This window comes from Coffea eugenioides, chromosome 10, assembly GCF_003713205.1.
Source record: "Coffea eugenioides isolate CCC68of chromosome 10, Ceug_1.0, whole genome shotgun sequence".
NCBI lineage: Eukaryota > Viridiplantae > Streptophyta > Magnoliopsida > Gentianales > Rubiaceae > Coffea > Coffea eugenioides.
In genome coordinates, this window is record NC_040044.1 from 33,390,953 (window position 1) to 33,408,817 (window position 17,865).

Sequence of the window (17,865 nt, forward strand, 5' to 3'; positions counted from 1 at the left end):
AGAAACATTAGGAGATTCTAGATTATCCATTCCTTTGTACCTCTATACTCTACTCATTTCAGGCGAGATAAAGAAGCAATACAAATGTAGATCATTTTCAACATAAGTTGACTCAATTAATATATAAGAACGAAACATATTTTTACAAAAATGAAATATTATTGAAACTTATATGTGACCCTCGCATGGATAGGCAATTTCCTACAAGTGACCTTTACTTCTGAAACATATGTCCTAACCGGTGATGTTCGGATCCGAAGCACCTACCTTTTTCCTACCCAAAAAATGTGGATCATGATCGTGCAAATTGGTGAAAAGACTTTTAGGTTTGTTGATTATGGTGAGAAAGTGTACGAAGAGGTAATAATGGCCATCCATGATAGTGATGCAGCGCGGTCTATCTGTACGGACATCTCATCGTCCACATAATATGAAAGAAAAGAAAAAGAAAAAGAAAAGCCACACCCACCACAGGCTAGGCACAGCTCCCCGGTCCTCATTATTTCTGTATAAACAAAAAAAAAAAAAAAAAGATAATTGTATTCTAGTTGTAACAGGAATATTTCTTCATTAAACTAAAACTCACGTTCATCCTTCAGAACCAAACTTAGGATATCCACAGAAAAAGAAAACAAAAGAAGACACACATTCTCCAGTCTCTCTGTCTCTCTCTCTCACACACACACAAATAGTCTACATTTAGGCCGCTCAGATTTTTTTCCTCTCCTCTTAGGTTTAGGCAAATGTGGAAAACTGAGGATAAAAGAAGGATTGGTTTTGCTATAAAAGGGAAAGTGGACTTTCCTTTCTTGACATGGGGCTTCTGTTGCCAATTCTTCCCTCCCTCTCTCTAATTGGTGGCTTCTTTTGATATTTTCGTTTCCATATAGGATATATTTTTTTCTTGTTTGGAAGCTGGTGTTGTGTGTGAGGAGTTGAGCTCAACAGTGGTGTTAAGCTAAGAGTACAACTGTTTCTTACTCAGCGCACGAAACAAAGAACATCTCCTGCAGCTCCTCACCCTCTCACTCCAGTACCCAATAAGGTAAACAGTACCGATCCCCCCATCCCCCTCAATATCCTTGCACACCCCATCTCCCACTCCCCAGCTTGCATGTTAATGAACATCAATTGGTGGGCTTTTCTGGGTTTTTTCGCTCAGATCTGTACTTGTATTCTTTTCTTTAGGGTTGCTTTTTGCTCACTTAATCCTCCTCCTGATTTCTTTGGAAAAAAATTGCACCTGCCGGCGACCACACCGAGCACTTTTTGCGCCTCTTTCTTGTGCCCGTTTCTATTTAATACTCTCTTTTCCCATTGCTGCATAAAATTATTTGCCAAACCCATCTGCTCGTGGTACCACACTACTATTGCAACATCTTTGATGTTCTTTTCCCTCTGGGTGTAATTATCAAGGCGATCGAAAAGAAAAAATGGCGAGAGAGAAGATCAAAATCAAGAAAATCGATAACATCACGGCGAGGCAGGTGACCTTCTCCAAGAGGAGACGAGGGCTTTTCAAGAAAGCTGAAGAGCTTGCTGTTTTGTGCGATGCTGATGTTGCCCTCATAATCTTCTCAGCCACTGGCAAGCTCTTCGAGTTCGCTAGCTCAAGGTAAATCTAACCCTACCCTATATATAATCATATGGTATACTAATAACTTTTTAATGCAAAGATGAGAGCTGGGGTGGCTTCATTATCATGTTCATATATATATATATACATACATATATATATATATATACACACACAAACAGAGAGTCAGTATTAGATGTGTCTCATTCTCCATCTCTCTACCCTCTTTCCTTCCGTCTCTCTTTCTAGATATAGGCAGGGTCTGAGAAGATGATGTCAGCAACATTTTGTTGGGAAGATCGGCTCTTCTTAATTCAGGTGACTAGACGAAAGGGAATCAAGACTGTGACCACTGACATGAGAAGTGTTTAGCTCAGCTCCAAATATATTTTGACCCAAAACCAAACAACAGAATAGTAATTTACAACAAAGGTTCTGGTCTCCTTCGTTACCCCTTACCCGTACTCCTTTTATCTTAAGTCTTAAATATTTACCGATAGTAGTAACATTTAAGAATTGCTAAAATTAGAAACCCTAGTAAAGATTCTTTTCAATCTTCAAAGTTTTCTTTACTTTACTTGAACCCCACAACTTCTTTTTTTTGGCTTCTTTTTACTCAGTTTCTTATCGACCCAGCTCTCGGTTTTCCGTTCAGTAAGTTATACTCCTCCTAACTTACTTGATCACAGTAAATAGGTCTCACTTGTTCAATGGATTTCACATTTTCTTTCCAAGAATGTCTCTCCGATTTTAAAGGGTACTAGACTATTTCATCACACTAGTAAATCGCTCTCACTTGGGTTTCGCAGTTTCTTTCCAAAATTTTCACCAGCTCCCACGTTCAGAAGTAGCTTAATTATTATTTGATCATAGCAGGAAACTCTTCTCCATCTTATATATCAATCTGAAACGGTACAATTCCATGGACCATTCTTTTTGATTGACTTGCTAGAAAGGAGCATTTGAGCTGCACAATTCCATTAGTCTCTTCACGAAATGGAGGCCGAATCTCAAAATGTTCAGTTTAATTTTCTCCAGGATGTTTACTTGCATCAGAAATTAAGCGGAGTAGATTTCATGTTTTCAAATTCTTGATTTTTAATTTCACTCATAGCATTAGCATTTGAGAGATGCTAAAGGGAAGAATATGGAGTAGTGAAACTTCTTTTTCATGCAATTAGAAGCTGCTAAGTTACGATCATAGAATAATGATTAATTTGAAAGTCTATCTTAACTGAGTTAACTGGTTCCTAATTAATGGTTCTAAAATAAAGAAACGAACCAGTCATTTAAGATCACCAACTGATTTAATTGGTTCGTAATTAATGGTCATAAAATAAAGAAACGAAGCAGTCATTTGAGATCACCGGTCAAATCAATCTTATCATTTTCTTCACCTATTAACCTGCCAAAACTTTATATTAATTGGACGATACCAAATAAATCTAAAAACCGATTATACACTTTTGTAAGTGTAAGCTATATACACTGCGCGATCTTTAGTTGCACGGTGTATATTATTCGTTGGGACAATAAAACAGTAAAAAATGAAAACCTTTTTGCAAAAGAAAAACTTCATATTAAGATACTTAAAATTCTGCCTGGTTATATACATGCCAACGGTTGTCTTACTTCTTTTGAAACATCTAATATACTGTGGCATGATCTTGTGTTTAGCTCACTCCGAAGGATGTCAGAACAAATCATTGTAGCTAGATTTCAGCAATGAAAGTGTTTTCCTGTCATGTTTCAGTGGCTGCATGTGAACTGTCTTTCTAACGGTGTAGCTATTAGAAATTAATGTTTGCTCACAAAATCAACTTTCATCCTCGTGTGCAGCCACTGATTAACTTAGCGTCATTTTGGTTCAACTTCCTATATAGTACCTTGTCTTGCAGCTTATTCAAAAGTTGCTTGAATTAAAAAAATTGCTTGCCATATCGCTAAAATATGTCTCAGTTGGTAGTTTCGTTGGATCATTGCATAACATGGCTCCACGCTAACAGACGACCACAAGAAAACACTAAAAATGGTCACTTGGACCAAATTCTGTCTAGTTTCTAGGAGCCTGTATCCAGTCCACTTTGGATTCTTTCTTACATGAGTTCCCTTTTTTGTGGTTTGTCTACTATCTAAATTCAAACGCATATTTTGCACATACCTAGATAAGGCATGCATATGTCTGTTTTGTGGGGTCTAACCAGTAGATTCGTGATAAAGAGGTAAGAGAAATTCCATTGTATTTCCCTAGTCTCTGATATGATATCAAAACTTCACTCAGGTGTGCCTCTTGTCAGTTTTTGTACTTGCTTCGGGTCATATGTGTAAGTTCTGGATACAGGAAGGAATTTCTGTAAGAGTAATAGTATTCGTAAAATGATTTCTAGTCTAGGTCTGATAATGGGCGAGTCATGGCTTCTAGGTTTGAGTATTACTTGACCGCATTTTTGTGTACTCTTCTGGCCTTTCCTTAAAAGAATTTCACATATGCTTGTGCACAAGGCTGGAAATCACCATTTGAATTTCTCTTCTCTCCTTTATGCTTTAATCAGTGGTAGGATTTATTTTTGGTTGGGCTGATAACTCAATGGTTGACTGCATAGTCCATGATATGATAGGTTTGCAATTAGACTTGAGATGGCAAAAAAATAAAAGACTCAAGCAAGCATTTTTACTAGCCAAAGATAAAAAGATTAAATTCACTTTGAAGAAATATAACTCAAGGTCACCTACTTTTAATTACTTATGTAATTGTATTGTAACCTATCAATGACAAGGTGAATTTTCTGTACTTGTAATTTTGTTTTTCTTTAAACAGATCTTTACATGTATTTCATTTTATATCATACTTCTGATAATGTTTATCTCTTGGTGTAATGAACATGTTTTGTGTTTCTTTCTGACAAAAAACTGAAAAAAAGAAAGAAAAAATTTACAATTGAAAATGATTGCATGTTGTAGAATGGATGAAAGAGATCTATAGTCAACTAAATGTTAGGAAGAGGAATGTGCCTATGGAACACTTGCATGATTGATGTCATAAACTACCGGTTCAAGTAATGATAACATAACTTTCCTTCTATTTGCACTGATTTTTTTTTAACCATAAATTTCTAAGCATAAATGCCTCAGCACATGTTGCATCCCCGAGGATTGCACTTTTTGGAATCCTTGAGCTTCTTGCTTAAATACTTACTCTATATTAGTCCTCCAGATTTTGAATGGACCTGTGAATTTGGGTGGAATGGTTTAGGTTGTAGCTTGTATTTGCTTAATACATATCCTATATATTAGACATGTCCAAGATGGTTTGAAACTTCGACTTTAACTTTGAAAAGGCGTTGGATCAATGGTGAATAGCTAACTACGCTATTCGAACGTAAATGTTTTGAGTTTGAATATCACTTTCCAATCTCAAAGAATCTCCTTCTACTCAAAATTGAGAAATATCGTAAAGGTGTCTCACACGTTCTCGCGAGGCAAATCGAGTCTTTGATTTACTTTAATGCTAACTGGCAAACTTTGCAAATAACTGATGGTTGTGCTGACTTTCTATTCATTTGTCATGCTTGTTATATGATAACTATGGCTTTGCGATATGTAGGGCACTGTATTTTTGTCCTGTCATCATGAATTATAAACTAACAGGTCAACTAAGTGACTGTTTGATAAAATTGAAATCTGAATTGTGAAAATTAAATATTGGCCCCTTTTGACAAGTGAGTTTTTTGAATATTTGTCTAAAACTTTACTATAATTTACTGTAAAAGTTTTTAAAAAATTTTGAAAGTGTGTAAATTTTTGAATATTTTAAAGTGTATAGTTTAAAATTTTTGAAATTACTGTAGTTAAACTTGGGAAAAAGTTGCCTGCCAAACAAGGCCATTAAAAGTGTTGAGTTGCTAAATTATTTAAGTTGTATCGTTTGATAATTAACTAAATTATAATACTGAATTCAAATATCACAAATATTTTGTTGACAATTTTTAAAAAAATTGCCCTTATTTGTATATTTGGAAAAAAAGAAAAATGTGCGTATGTGTGAGAGAGAAAAAATAATGAAGTAATTTTGAGGTGGTATTTAAGTATGTGCATTTGCATGTAAGAGGGTGTGTCTGCATGCTTGTGTATCTGTGTGTGTTGAATATAAAGGAAATAAATGTGTACCAAGTGCTAGAATACTATGAGTGTGTTTGTGTTACTTAAAATTTTATACCCAAATTAAGGTGTGCTTAATAAATTAAGTGGTAAGGTATTTCTGTTATCAAACATGCTGAATTCAAAAACTCTGAATGAATTAATTTTCAACATTAAGTGGAATTATCAAACAGACTAATAGAACTTAAAACTGAACAGATTATTGCATTTTTATATTCTAGGGAATCTATTTTAAATATTGTATAGTAGAAACTATAAAAATAGGATTTAGAAATTAGAGGTCCTAGGTTCAAATCCTATCGAATTGTCAATCTCTCCTGATTTTAAGTTAGTATATGTCCTACTAAATGTGAGGATTAGTTGTAATATCATGTATTGGCTCCAAAGTCGTGAGTTACATGTAATTTTATTAAAAACAAATGCTCTTTTCCTTTTCATCAATCAAATATAACTTGAGATAATAAGCATAGCAATTTGTTAATCACAGTTGTAATCTATAGCAGAAACTTGAGGTGTTTTCAAAAATAGAGGTAATGTTATCTTCAATCAAATTCTTTTGTAAATATCTAATGCCTATATTACTTTTGGTGTAATAAGTTGTGTACTAAAATAGGATTTTGGAAAATGAATTATAATATGTTAACTCAAAGTAAATTTACTTCACTTTCCTTCATATGTAAAAGTAAAGGAACTCTTATTAAAATAAAAATGTCAAATGCTCTCCATAACAAAAATTGTCTTTTAGCTGTTTGTATTTTCTACTTTTACTTGGGCTTTAAAATTTGTGGTGGATGAGTTTAGTATGGGAACATGGTATCATCTGACCATGAGTGGCTCTTTTCACGATCCTTACCTTTTAAATGCTTTACAGAGAAGGATTTTTATTTTTATTTCTCTTTTTTTGTGGTAATGTTTCTTCAAAGTAGCGTCGGTTGAAGTTCTCTGACATATTGTGATGAGAGAACATCACAAGTAACTCAAGTCTCCTGCATTTTTGTGCAGCATGAGTGATATCCTTGGAAAGTACAAGTTACATTCAAGTAACCTCGAGAAGATTGAGCAACCATCGCTTGAGCTTCAGGTATTACAACATGGCGTTGCATCTGTGTTATCTTTCTTCTAGAGATCCAGTCAACATCACGGGCTTTATCTTGTTAACGCTTTTCATGGTTTCCTCTATACTCTTGGCTGTACTGATCTCATTACCAACATTGCCCAACTGATGATTGGCAAAACTGTTGTTTCATCCTTGAATACATTGGGAATATGTCTCATTTGTTCTGACCTTGCATTTCATCTAAAGATTTCGAGAAGGATATTACCAAGTGCATTGGAAATTTTGAATAATAAGTGGTCCTGTTTTCGGTATGTAGAGGAATATTTTACGATTTCTCTTTGGTTGTAAAGTGACTAGGTGAACTTTGTTTCGTCTAGGGTGCTTGCGAAATGACAAGATGAAATTTGACTAAATATTTTTGAGTCGAAAATATCGACTCTCTTTAATACCTACTTTTAAGATTCTTTTTAACAAGCTTGTTGATTTTGATATGCTGTGAATGGGTGCTGCTTTCTTCAATCGATGCATTATTCGGTTTTACTTTGCCACACGATTACATTAAACAAAGTCTAATCTGATTTGGATGTTTCATTGCACTACGAGATTAGCTTATGCTCAATTGGGACAAATGAAAATGTACTAAACTTAAATTGTTGTAAAGCAAGATGAACCATTGGGGCTGTCGGTGAAATGTTGAAGATGACTGATGTGTATTGTCCCTAATGAAGTTTCTTCCTTTAGCCTCCTTCCCTTCTCTACGCTAGGATTTGTTAGTACTCAGCCTTATGCATGCATCTGCTGATTAGGGTCAAGCAAATTTATCATCATTCCATACTCCTCTTCTTTCTCTCCCTCCGTCTGTTTTTCTCATGGCTAGCTTTCTCCTCATATATGTCTGTTAAATGTATTTTGCTACTTTACGCCAAAACCAAAGTAAGCCATTCATCTTTTTCTAGTTGTTCCAAGAAGTGCAAGTGCAAGTTTCATCGAGTATTTCCCATTAATTGCTGTGTATGCATAGTGATCCTAATTTTTCTTGCTCATTTTAGCTAGAGAATAGTTGCCATGTTAGATTGAGCAAGGAAGTTGCTGACAGGACTCATCAGCTAAGGTACAAAATAGAAACAGAAAATAAATACTGTTTTCCATAATGGATTTTTAGTTTTATTTGAATCTTAGCAAGATGAAATCATTTGATCCTGTGGATCAGGCAAATGAAGGGTGAGGACCTTCAAGGGTTAAAGATAGAGGAGCTGCAGCAGTTAGAAAAAGTGCTGGAAGCAGGACTAACCCGTGTGCTTCAAACGAAGGTTCCCAGTTCACTTTCACTAGCTTTCATCTAAAATTTAGGAGGGTCGCAAATTTACTAACCTAACTTCTTCATGTTATCTTAATTCTAGGGTGAACGCATCATGAATGAGATCAATGCCCTTCAAAAGAAGGTTAGAGTTGCAGACACAAACTTTTTCCTATTAATGCATTTCAGTAATTCTTTCTTTTGACAACTCTGGTCAGTAGTAATAGGCCTCTATAGTCAACATTTATAAGCATCAGTTCCTATACTAAGCTTATAAGTCGCCTTTTATCTTCTGGCAGGGTGCAGAACTGTTTGAAGAAAATAAGCAACTGAAGCAAAAAGTACGATCTTCTACTTAAGTATAAATAAGTTTTCGCTGACAGGTTATATTAACATTGTAGCTGAAACTTTTGGCCACACAGATGGCAATGCTTTATGAAGGGAAGAGGCCAGTGATTCCTGACTTGGATAAAGATATGCTGATAGAAGAAGGCCAATCTTCAGAGTCCATTACCAATGTTTGCAGCTGCAACAGTGGCCCTCCTCCGGAGGATGACTGCTCAGATACATCACTCAAACTAGGGTAAGTGTCTTTGTACTGCCGGTGCTTCCATGCTTGTCAGTGGACTAATCTCTAACTTCCTCCATAAATACATCTACTGTTTTATAAACAATTGCAAGTTTAGCCCTGGTTATTGAGAATTGAACAATTCGCCAATCTGCCTCTTAAATGCGCTGGTGAGGTTAATTCTCTGTGCTTCAGAGAATTCTCTGTACTTCAGACAATTCTAAAGTTGGATAGCTTTGTACAGTGAGGATTAACTTCATCTTTGCTAGTGATGAATGTTTCTAGAGGAATGTTTAGCTAAAGTACTTCTTGAGACGTGCAATTTAACTGCAAATTTTCTAGCACTAGAATAAATGAAAGTAATAGTTGAATAAGTCTAGAAATTCGAAGTAGTTTCAAATTTATTGTCTTTTTGACTAGCTCAAGTATGTTGAGGTTTGTTAGGAAAAGATTCATGTAGAATTGTTTCTTGCACTCTTTCTCTCTGTCAAAAGAGAGCTGTTTAATGAGAAATCTGAGGTCTTTTTCAGCCTTCAATACCAAGTCTTGATATCCATTTTTATGCTCTATTTTCCAACAGTACTCTACAGACCAATACCTTCTGAGGTTCTTCGTGAGATCTTTCTCTGACTATAGTATATTCACCTATATACATTGGCATTATCCTGAGTACTTTCTCCACGTTCTTGTTATCGTTCTCTATTACTTGTAATACACTCTTTTTTTTTCCTTTCATTACCGTTCTCTTTTACTTGTAATACACCCTTCAATACCAAGTCTTGATATCCATTTTTATGCTCTATTTTCCAAAAGTACTCTACAGACCAATACCTTCTGAGGTTCTTCGTGAGATCTTTCTCTGACTATAGTGTATTCACCTATATACATTGGCATTATCCTGAGTACTTTCTCCACGTTCTTGTTACCGTTCTCTATTACTTGTAATACACTCTTTTTTTTTCCTTTCAGGCTACCCTTTAACTAGCCGACGGTGGACAGCTTATGGGGACCTACCTTTAAAAATTACTAGTAACATGGGATCAAGAAATGGAGCTCTCTCCATCTATATGTCTATATGTTATCCAAGATAGTGGTAAAAGTCTATGGTAGTATTACTCCTGTCATAAAATTAAGAGTCTGCTGTGTATGGCTGGCTCGATTGCCTCCAAAGTCCTAAGGTGCAGTAAAAAAGCTCGTGTTGCTTGCACCTGCTTCAACCAGAACTCAAGATTTGTACTCTCTTGTATGAACTTGCTTCCGGGCTTCAGCTGAAAAGTTAATCCTAATAATATGAAATACTACTGGTTGAACTATTTATCTAGAGATGGCATGAAACAACTACTATAGTGAAAGGTATATTTCCTAGCTTGCCCGGATTCCACCGAACAAGTAATTACGCTAGTCTTTTAAAGACTTGCCTTGTTTGGATTGCCGGTTTCCGTCAAAAAATTACGTCATTTTCCGTGATCACATTTCCCTATTACCTTTTTTCCTCACATACATCAAATCACTACAGTAATTTTTCCATGAAAAATCACGGAAAATGCAATCCAAACACAACCTTTGTTTGTCGATTACCAAGTACAAGCGAGGATGAAGAAATGAAACTCGAAATTATATGAGATGGTTTTGGGCACGAATATCTAGAAATAAGGATTTCTATTCGGTTCAAATTGATTGATATATTCTTTTCTACTTTTAGTATAATTTCAAAACTTTTAATTCATATAACAAAATTGGTGTAAAATTTACGATTATACAAAAACTCTACGAGTTTGTAGCAAAGGTAACAAGAATTATACGAATCAATGTAGGTTGGATATGACTTTAACTTGTAAGACACTTGGATCCTAAATATCCACCTCATTGGATATGACCAGAAGACGAATGAAATTCAAAGCGCTCAAAATGGTCAAAATTCCATAAGCCAAGAGAACTATAAATGCAAAAAATTATCTATTAATATACTTGTTCCATAAAGTATGAATTATGTGTTTTTGGACTGCCAATCATTGTTAGTATAATATAGAACGGGTATAATATAAACTATAATAGTACATATTTATATTATACAGATTTTTCTTCAAATGTATGATTAGAAGTTTGGCACAAAAACACGAGTTCAGCAAAAACTCAGACATGAATAGTACGAATATATTTGAAATTTATGAAGCTAAAATAATTTGTTTGGATAGAGCATTATTCCAAATAATTATTTGCAATAATTACTGTAACGCTTTTTGTGATGTGATGTATGTGAGATAAAAAGGTGGTTGAAAATATAAAAAGGTAAATTGAAAAATGTGTTTATAATACAAGCGAAAAAATTTTTTCGAAAAAATTTGCTATCTAAACATATAATTTTTAAATATTGAAAAAATTTGCTATCTAAACATATAATTTTTAAATATTATGGTACATATACCACTTTTTAACTCTTACTCTTGTATATTAGCCACTGAATTTATTAAGATTTTACCACCCCATCATGTGTGCATGTATAAATATGTAGAAAATAATGACATACATAGATGTCATTCTACATATAACATAACTGAGTAATAATGATATACACAAATTTAAAACTTTTCCAAATATTTGAAGTATAATACGCCAAAAGTTTATTACGTGTTTTGTGAGGTTATATGAAAAGTATAACTATTTCTAAGCCATACAAATTTTTTTTTCTGAATTATACGTACTAACGTATTGTATATCAACAATATCAGTACTCACTAGGACCATGAAGATGTCGAAATTTGCTGTGGAAATCAAGCGTCACAATAATCACTTTTGGGTCCACATGGAATTACTCCTTACTATAGGGGCTAAAGCAATACTAAGGAAACTTTTTGGGGGTTACAAATGGCAATGTCCCATGTTATGTCAGTCTTTACCATAAATAGGCAGAGCTTTTCCCACCCAACTACAAGACGACGCTACCATTCTGCTTTACTTTTGTATCAGTCTTTGGGGAGTGGGAATCCAGTGGGCCCGGTGTTACCTTTTCAGGAATCTCTTGATGCTAGGGATGACAACGAGATGGATTTGGAGTGGGAATCCCTCCCCGTCCCCCACCCCGTTGCCAAAAACTCCCCCCTCCTCCCGTTTTCATTCCCCCCACCCTCTGCCTTGCCTCGCTTTTCCTGCGAATGTCCACGGATGATAATTTGGTTTTTTTTTTTCTAACAGCTTGTATTCAATAGATCAAAACTAAATTCAAAGAATAAAATAAAATATGAAACTGAAAAAAGTGAAAAATTAAAAGTGAAACAAAAAAAGTGTTGAAATAAAACACCAAGAAAATTAAAAAACTTAATTGGATTGTATAGATAACATTTGAGAATACTTATAGAATACGTAATATACTTGTGCTAAATATCAATTAGGAATTTGGATTGAAATGAAATAAAGATTATATTTAGTTGTCAAATATTCTAAATTTATTCCTATTAGATTATATAATATAATATATTTATTTATATTAATAAATTGAAGCGGAGGACGGGGCGGGAGTTGATATTTAAAATGGGGAGAAAAAAATTTTCTCTCGTTCACGCCCCATTACTCCCCTGTAGGGGCATCTGCCCTTGTTAGTTGTTGCATCCCTAATGCTAACCTTATAAAAGTGATGGGTTGGGGTTTGGGCCATTGCCTTGCTAAAGGACGTCCAAATTCTCTTGGGCTGGGCCCTTGTTATAAGGCCTATAAAACATGGTCGACTCCACAACATTCGGAATCTTGAATTTTTTTGTTAACTTTGTCATGATTCAATCGAAACTCTAAACCTTAAAAATTAAAATGTAAAGTGGGAAGATCTGAGAGTTAAACTAATAATTTCATGGTCAACTAGCTAATACTATCACAATCAACTTTTTTTTTTCATTTTTTTTAGCAAGAGAGAAGCGGGAAGGGGACAGAGATTTGAATCTAGAATCTCCGATTCTTAGCCACTAGATCAAAATCTCATCGATAACGTCACAACCAGTCTTTTTTTTTTTTTTTTTACTACATAAAACAAACAGATGAGGGAATGATGTTTCAAAAGTCACCTGTCAGAAAATTTTGAGAATGCAATCTAGTTCAGGAATTTGATTGTGATTGGTATTGGTTGCAAAATAGGGGGCTTTTTTTTTTTTGAGGGATAAAAAAATTAGGGGGCAAAATTTGGGCCAGTAAGATGAGGATTGGAGCCCAAATCTATCTATAATTTATATAGATAGAGGCGGTCCTATAGTTGGGCTAAGCAAAACCGATTGACAGAGGAAATAGCTACCATCATCGTCTTAAGACAAGAGGGGTGTTGCCAAACGTGAGATTTGTCATCGAAGAAGAAGCCAGGATCGTGAAGGGATCCATTGAAATTAACTCGAAGATGAAGAACTCAAGTTAGAGGTTAACATAGAATAGAATTTAATACTAAGATGAACAACAGAAATCAGCAGCAATTGCAATCTCAGACTCGAAGATGGGCTTTGGGAGGAGCGTTTGTGCTGCTACTACCGAATTTGTTTCCCGGCCTCCTCACTCCGCTGGGCCGTGCTTATCCCTCCCTCTTCTCTGTAATGTCCCTGTCTTTTTCTTTCTTTTTGTGGTCATTTTTTATTGCATTTTGGCAGCTTTTTTTTTTTCCTTTGAATTTGAACTCCTGAAGAGTTAGTTGTACAATGGTTTTTTTTTTTCTTTTAGTTTCTGGGATTGTTGAAGTTTGGATTTTGTTTGGCGGGGGTTTTTCTTTTTCATAATTTGCTGATATAGTCGAGATAAGTGCATTTTTCTGTTGTTTGGACTAGTTGTAATTTTTCGTTTGGAGAGTTTTCTTGGGGATGCCAGGAAATTGAGAAGACTGTAGTTTGGTGGTTTATATTATGATGAACTGAGTTTATACAGCCCTGCTGTCTGGATAAATTTGATTGCTACCTTTTCCCTCTGAGCCTAATGCAGATTTTATTTTCGTTTAGCTATAAATCATACGATGATTGGCTATTTGACGTGCTTAAGAGGCTTGGAATGCTCAAACTTTTGTTGCAACTTTCTACTTGCAAATCAGAGCAACTACTCTTTGCCTTTTGATGTTTTATGTCACACAGAGGTATCTTTGCAATTTTAGGAATGGAATGCTCCGAGACCTATGCATTTGGAATTGATGAATGGGGCTTTACAACAACAAACAGTGAGTAGGTGCTAAGTTTATAGCTTTGGTCCAGAAATGATCTTTGGAACTTGGAATTAGTAGTTCTTTTGATCTGTTTTATCGTTCAACTTTCAGTCTGGTGAACAAGAATCAGAACTCTGGTCTCCCTTGCCCGACCAAGAATGGAAACGTTGTGCTGACTCACATGCTAAATCTTGTGAGTCCTTTCAGTTTGCTAATTGTACCTTGTTATCTTGTTGATGTTTCGCCAATTTGGCTCATTAACTTTCTTGGAGAAATGTGGCCCAGTTTCTTTGTCTTCTGATGGTCCAATACAAAACTGTATTTGCTTTTGTAGCTTTGCCCAAAGAGTCCCAGGGCTACATTCAAGTGTTTCTTGATGGAGGACTGAATCAGCAGCGAATGGGGGTAAGGTGGCTTCAGTTGTAGCTTCTGTTGTGTATGATATCTTGAGTTACCTGTGAATTGCTTAAAAGAATTCTAATAATGATATCAATATGTAATGTCTTTTAATACTTACTTAATTTCCCATTTGTCCCTTTTGAAGATTTGTGACGCCGTAGCTGTTGCTAAAATTTTAAATGCTACACTTGTGCTTCCACACTTTGAAGTGAATCCTGTTTGGCAAGATTCAAGGTACTGTATGCTCAAGATATTGCGTATTGGTTCCTAAACATAAACAGACACTTCTGACCTGAAATCCCATTTTCTGAAGTTCATTTACAGATATTTTTGATGCTGACCACTTTATTGATGCCCTGAAAAATGAAGTCTCTGTAGTTAAAGATCTGCCAAGTCAATATTCTTGGAGTACACGAGAGTATTATGCCACGGGCATAAGAGCAACTAGAATCAAAACAGCACCTATGCATGCACCGGCCACTTGGTATCTGGAAAATGTTTTGCCTGTAATGCAGAGGTTTGTGGAAATTAGAGCCCTGCATGCTTGGTGTTATTAGAGTGGTGGCCAAGACGTCACATTTAAGGCTGGTTAAATGCTTATGCTTATCTCTGTTGTGGAATATATGTCACTACCGTTTCTTTTTTTCTTTTAACAATTGCTGTACAATCCTATTACCATTTAATTCTAAACACTAGGTATCTGCTAAAAAGAATCATTGTTTACAAGATATTGATTGACTTAAAACCATTTCAAAGGAAAGAACCAGTATCCCAATTCTTAGCAAGGCTTCTTTTTAAGGCATCAGTTTACTTATGGAAATCCTGGATCATTAAACTCTGTTCACCTGATGTGGATGCCGAATTGAAGATAATAACTTAAAATTCTGTTCTCAGTTCTGATGACTTCTGGGCTTCTATTTCTTTGAATTGACTTCAATAAGGAAAACATGATGGTTGTTTGGGGATTTTCCAATAATTTAGATCAGGTGAATCGAAAGCTGTTGATGTTGCTGTTTTTGGTCCTTGTTATATGGTTCCAATGAAAATTAGTGCTTCCTCATCCACGTAATTTATGTCAATGTTATAGGAGCATAAATATTGTTTATAGACTGAATCAGAAAGATCCCAATCTTTCACTTCTAAGGTTTCACCTATGAGGCGTGTTCTTTCTATCATCATGTCATTGGATATTGTTCTAGAAAATATCTACGCCATCTGGAAGTAAATTCTGGCAATCATAGATGGATCTAGGGAGGGTGGGGCCCCACAGTTTCCTAGAAAAGAACAATTTCTTTCTCTTTAGAAATGGAAAATTTTCAAAATGTGTCCTGTAGAAGTTTAAGATTTTCCTGTCAACATATATTTTCTGCATCCAGCTATGCTGGTACTTGCTCTTCTTCACAACATGTCCATTGTAGAGTAGCCTTCCTTGATTAAATTTTCCTACAAAATTATTGGTTTGATTTGTCCCTTGATTGCTTGTTTAGTTACGGGATTGCAGCTATTGCCCCATTTTCTCACCGATTGGCCTTCGACAACCTGCCTTCAGAGATCCAGCAGCTTCGCTGTAAGGTTAATTTTGAGGCTTTGGTTTTTGTTCCCCATATCCGGATGTTAGCAGAGACCCTCATCAATCGCCTGCGGCATGCACCTAGTGGTGACAGGGCAGTAGGCGTCTCTAACTGGCAGGAAAGATTAGATGATAAGCGAAGAGCTGGAAAGTATGTTGTGTTACACCTGCGGTTTGACAAAGTATGAACCTTTCTGCTTTAAGCCTCTGATAAAGAAATGAGAGAATGCATTGCATGTATGCATATGGCGTTTTTTGGGGGGGGGGGGGGGGGGTTGTTGGGGGAGAGATGTATAGCTAAGATAAGCTCAGTCGTTGGTTTAGCATTGTTTGTGGCTTACCAACTATAAGTAAATATAGATTACATTGTCTTGTGTTGTAATAGTTCCACATATGAAATCTGCTACTGAGAAGTTTTTCCAGATAGTTCCATGGTGCAATTCTCCATATGATTACCTTCTCAGCAACTATTATCTAAAACACATTTCGTTGAAGTTTGAATGCCACATGGCTGGGCTGGATTTTAGAATTGAGGTAGCATTTGTGTCCCTATTGCTCATCATGTCGGTATCTGTTGTGGACAGGATATGGCTGCTCACTCGGCTTGTGACTTTGGTGGGGGTAAAGCTGAGAAATTGGCACTTGGAAAATACCGGCAGGTGCTTTGGCAGGGAAGGGTACTCAATTCTCAGTTCACTGATGAAGAACTACGAATTCAAGGGCGTTGCCCTCTGACTCCGGAAGAAATTGGGCTTCTGCTGGCTGCTCTGGGCTTCAATAACAGTACCAGACTGTATCTGGCATCCCACAAGGTTGATTGTGGAGATTGGAACTTAAGTCATTCTCCACTGTACTCCAAAATGTGAGGCTTCTTGTTTCGAGAAACAAGTTTCTGATGATTCTTTTTTCTTGTGTCATACAGGTTTATGGTGGTGAAGCTAGGATCTCAACTCTGAAAAAGCTGTTCCCTTATATGGAGGATAAAAAAAGCCTTTCTTCTGCCGAGGAACGGGCTAAGGTGGACGGAAAATCTTCTTTATTGGCTGCTGTGGACTATTATGTGGGCATGCAAAGTGACATTTTTGTTTCTGCTTCACCAGGAAACATGCATAATGCACTGGTAAGACTTGGTAAATTAGGTTAATTACTTGAATCTGTGTTCTGTTATCATGAATTGGATTGCTGATGCAACAAGAATGATGCTTGAGTTGGAATCTCTGGAATCCTCAGGTAGGACACCGAACTTACAACAACTTGAAGACCATTAGACCGAACATGGTGCTCTTGGGCAAGCTCTTCCTAAATAAAACCTTGGAATGGTCAGATTTCCAGCAAGCAGTTAAGAATGGGCACAAGAATAGACAAGGGCAACTCAGGTTAAGAAAAGAAAAGCAATCCATCTACACCTATCCTATTCCTGATTGCATGTGTCAAGCATAGTTGATTCTGATCCAAACACAAAACCTTGTTTGGCCCTCTTTCTTCATACTATAATCCAGGCCGGTAGTGGCTAAACATTGATAATGGTAAGTGGAACTCTTTCATCGCTGTCTATGACTTTTAAGAGAAAGCAGAAGACTACTTGGACTTCACCCTTACCGCGATGTGCTGTTTGCCTGCTGATTTAAGAAGTGTGAGTACTCTTCTTGGCTCTGAATTTTACCAGTGCTAATAAGCCAATTAGTCAAGTGCATATTCAGTTCTTCATCGGTAGTTGCTGTCGGTGATCTAATATTTTTGCCTTTCCCACCACGACAGTCTTGGCCTCCTCTGCGTGGAATGGGACTGCCATCCACATGAAAATTGAAGCTTTTCTTGGAGAATGTAGAAGTTTTGGTTATCATTTCTGTTTGCGTAATTTATGCTTAAGTAATCCAAATGAGGTGCATGTAAATCATTACTATGATTCTATGAAGTGCGTGTATGACTAGGTCTGAAATCAGAAGGTTTTATTGTGATCAATTCTATTAGTAGCATAATAAAATATGTGGTATGTACCATCGAATTTCCAGCTCCGTTGCTTGATTTGACACACTGACGTTAACTTGAAAGTTACAGCTCTCAAAACGACTTAATCTAGTC

At 36.1% G+C, this 17,865-nt stretch overlaps 2 protein-coding genes and 1 long non-coding RNA gene across 3 annotated transcripts; 2 read left to right on the forward strand and 1 right to left on the reverse strand.

Moving 5' to 3' along the window:
• The first annotated feature begins 627 nt into the window (after nucleotides 1-627).
• On the forward strand, nucleotides 628-9,973 carry LOC113748734 (MADS-box protein SVP-like). The gene is made up of 9 exons (XM_027292281.1): nucleotides 628-1,045; nucleotides 1,417-1,615; nucleotides 6,737-6,815; nucleotides 7,841-7,902; nucleotides 8,002-8,101; nucleotides 8,192-8,233; nucleotides 8,388-8,429; nucleotides 8,511-8,671; nucleotides 9,626-9,973. The coding sequence occupies exons 2-9, from the start codon at nucleotides 1,434-1,436 to the stop codon at nucleotides 9,639-9,641; spliced, it is 684 nt and encodes a 227-aa protein (XP_027148082.1). The 5' UTR covers nucleotides 628-1,045; nucleotides 1,417-1,433; the 3' UTR covers nucleotides 9,642-9,973.
• Nucleotides 9,901-10,299, reverse strand: LOC113748735. The gene is made up of 2 exons (XR_003464453.1): nucleotides 10,218-10,299; nucleotides 9,901-10,069 (listed from the first exon to the last, which is right to left on the reverse strand). It is a non-coding gene; the product is annotated as an uncharacterized LOC113748735 (long non-coding RNA).
• Nucleotides 10,300-12,927: 2,628 nt separating this feature from the next.
• On the forward strand, nucleotides 12,928-17,794 carry LOC113750248 (O-fucosyltransferase 31). The gene is made up of 10 exons (XM_027294243.1): nucleotides 12,928-13,218; nucleotides 13,767-13,829; nucleotides 13,926-14,007; nucleotides 14,149-14,219; nucleotides 14,359-14,447; nucleotides 14,527-14,730; nucleotides 15,701-15,965; nucleotides 16,368-16,595; nucleotides 16,706-16,903; nucleotides 17,014-17,794. Exons 1-10 carry the CDS (start codon nucleotides 13,081-13,083, stop codon nucleotides 17,221-17,223), a joined length of 1,548 nt encoding a protein of 515 aa, XP_027150044.1. The 5' UTR covers nucleotides 12,928-13,080; the 3' UTR covers nucleotides 17,224-17,794.
• Nucleotides 17,795-17,865: the final 71 nt, after the last annotated feature.

What these genes read in the sequence shown, in the direction of transcription:
- LOC113750248 (XM_027294243.1), top strand. Translation starts at nt 13,081, where the DNA reads ATGAACAACAGAAATCAGCAGCAATTGCAATCTCAGACTCGAAGATGG. An exon ending in GGGCTTTACAACAACAAACA is followed by an intron (nt 13,830 to 13,925) that starts GTGAGTAGGTGC and finishes TTCAACTTTCAG; the next exon opens with TCTGGTGAACAAGAATCAGA. An exon ending in GAAACATGCATAATGCACTG is followed by an intron (nt 16,904 to 17,013) that starts GTAAGACTTGGT and finishes TGGAATCCTCAG; the next exon opens with GTAGGACACCGAACTTACAA.
- LOC113748734 (XM_027292281.1), top strand. Translation starts at nt 1,434, where the DNA reads ATGGCGAGAGAGAAGATCAAAATCAAGAAAATCGATAACATCACGGCG. An exon ending in TCAATGCCCTTCAAAAGAAG is followed by an intron (nt 8,234 to 8,387) that starts GTTAGAGTTGCA and finishes ATCTTCTGGCAG; the next exon opens with GGTGCAGAACTGTTTGAAGA. An exon ending in ATAAGCAACTGAAGCAAAAA is followed by an intron (nt 8,430 to 8,510) that starts GTACGATCTTCT and finishes TTGGCCACACAG; the next exon opens with ATGGCAATGCTTTATGAAGG.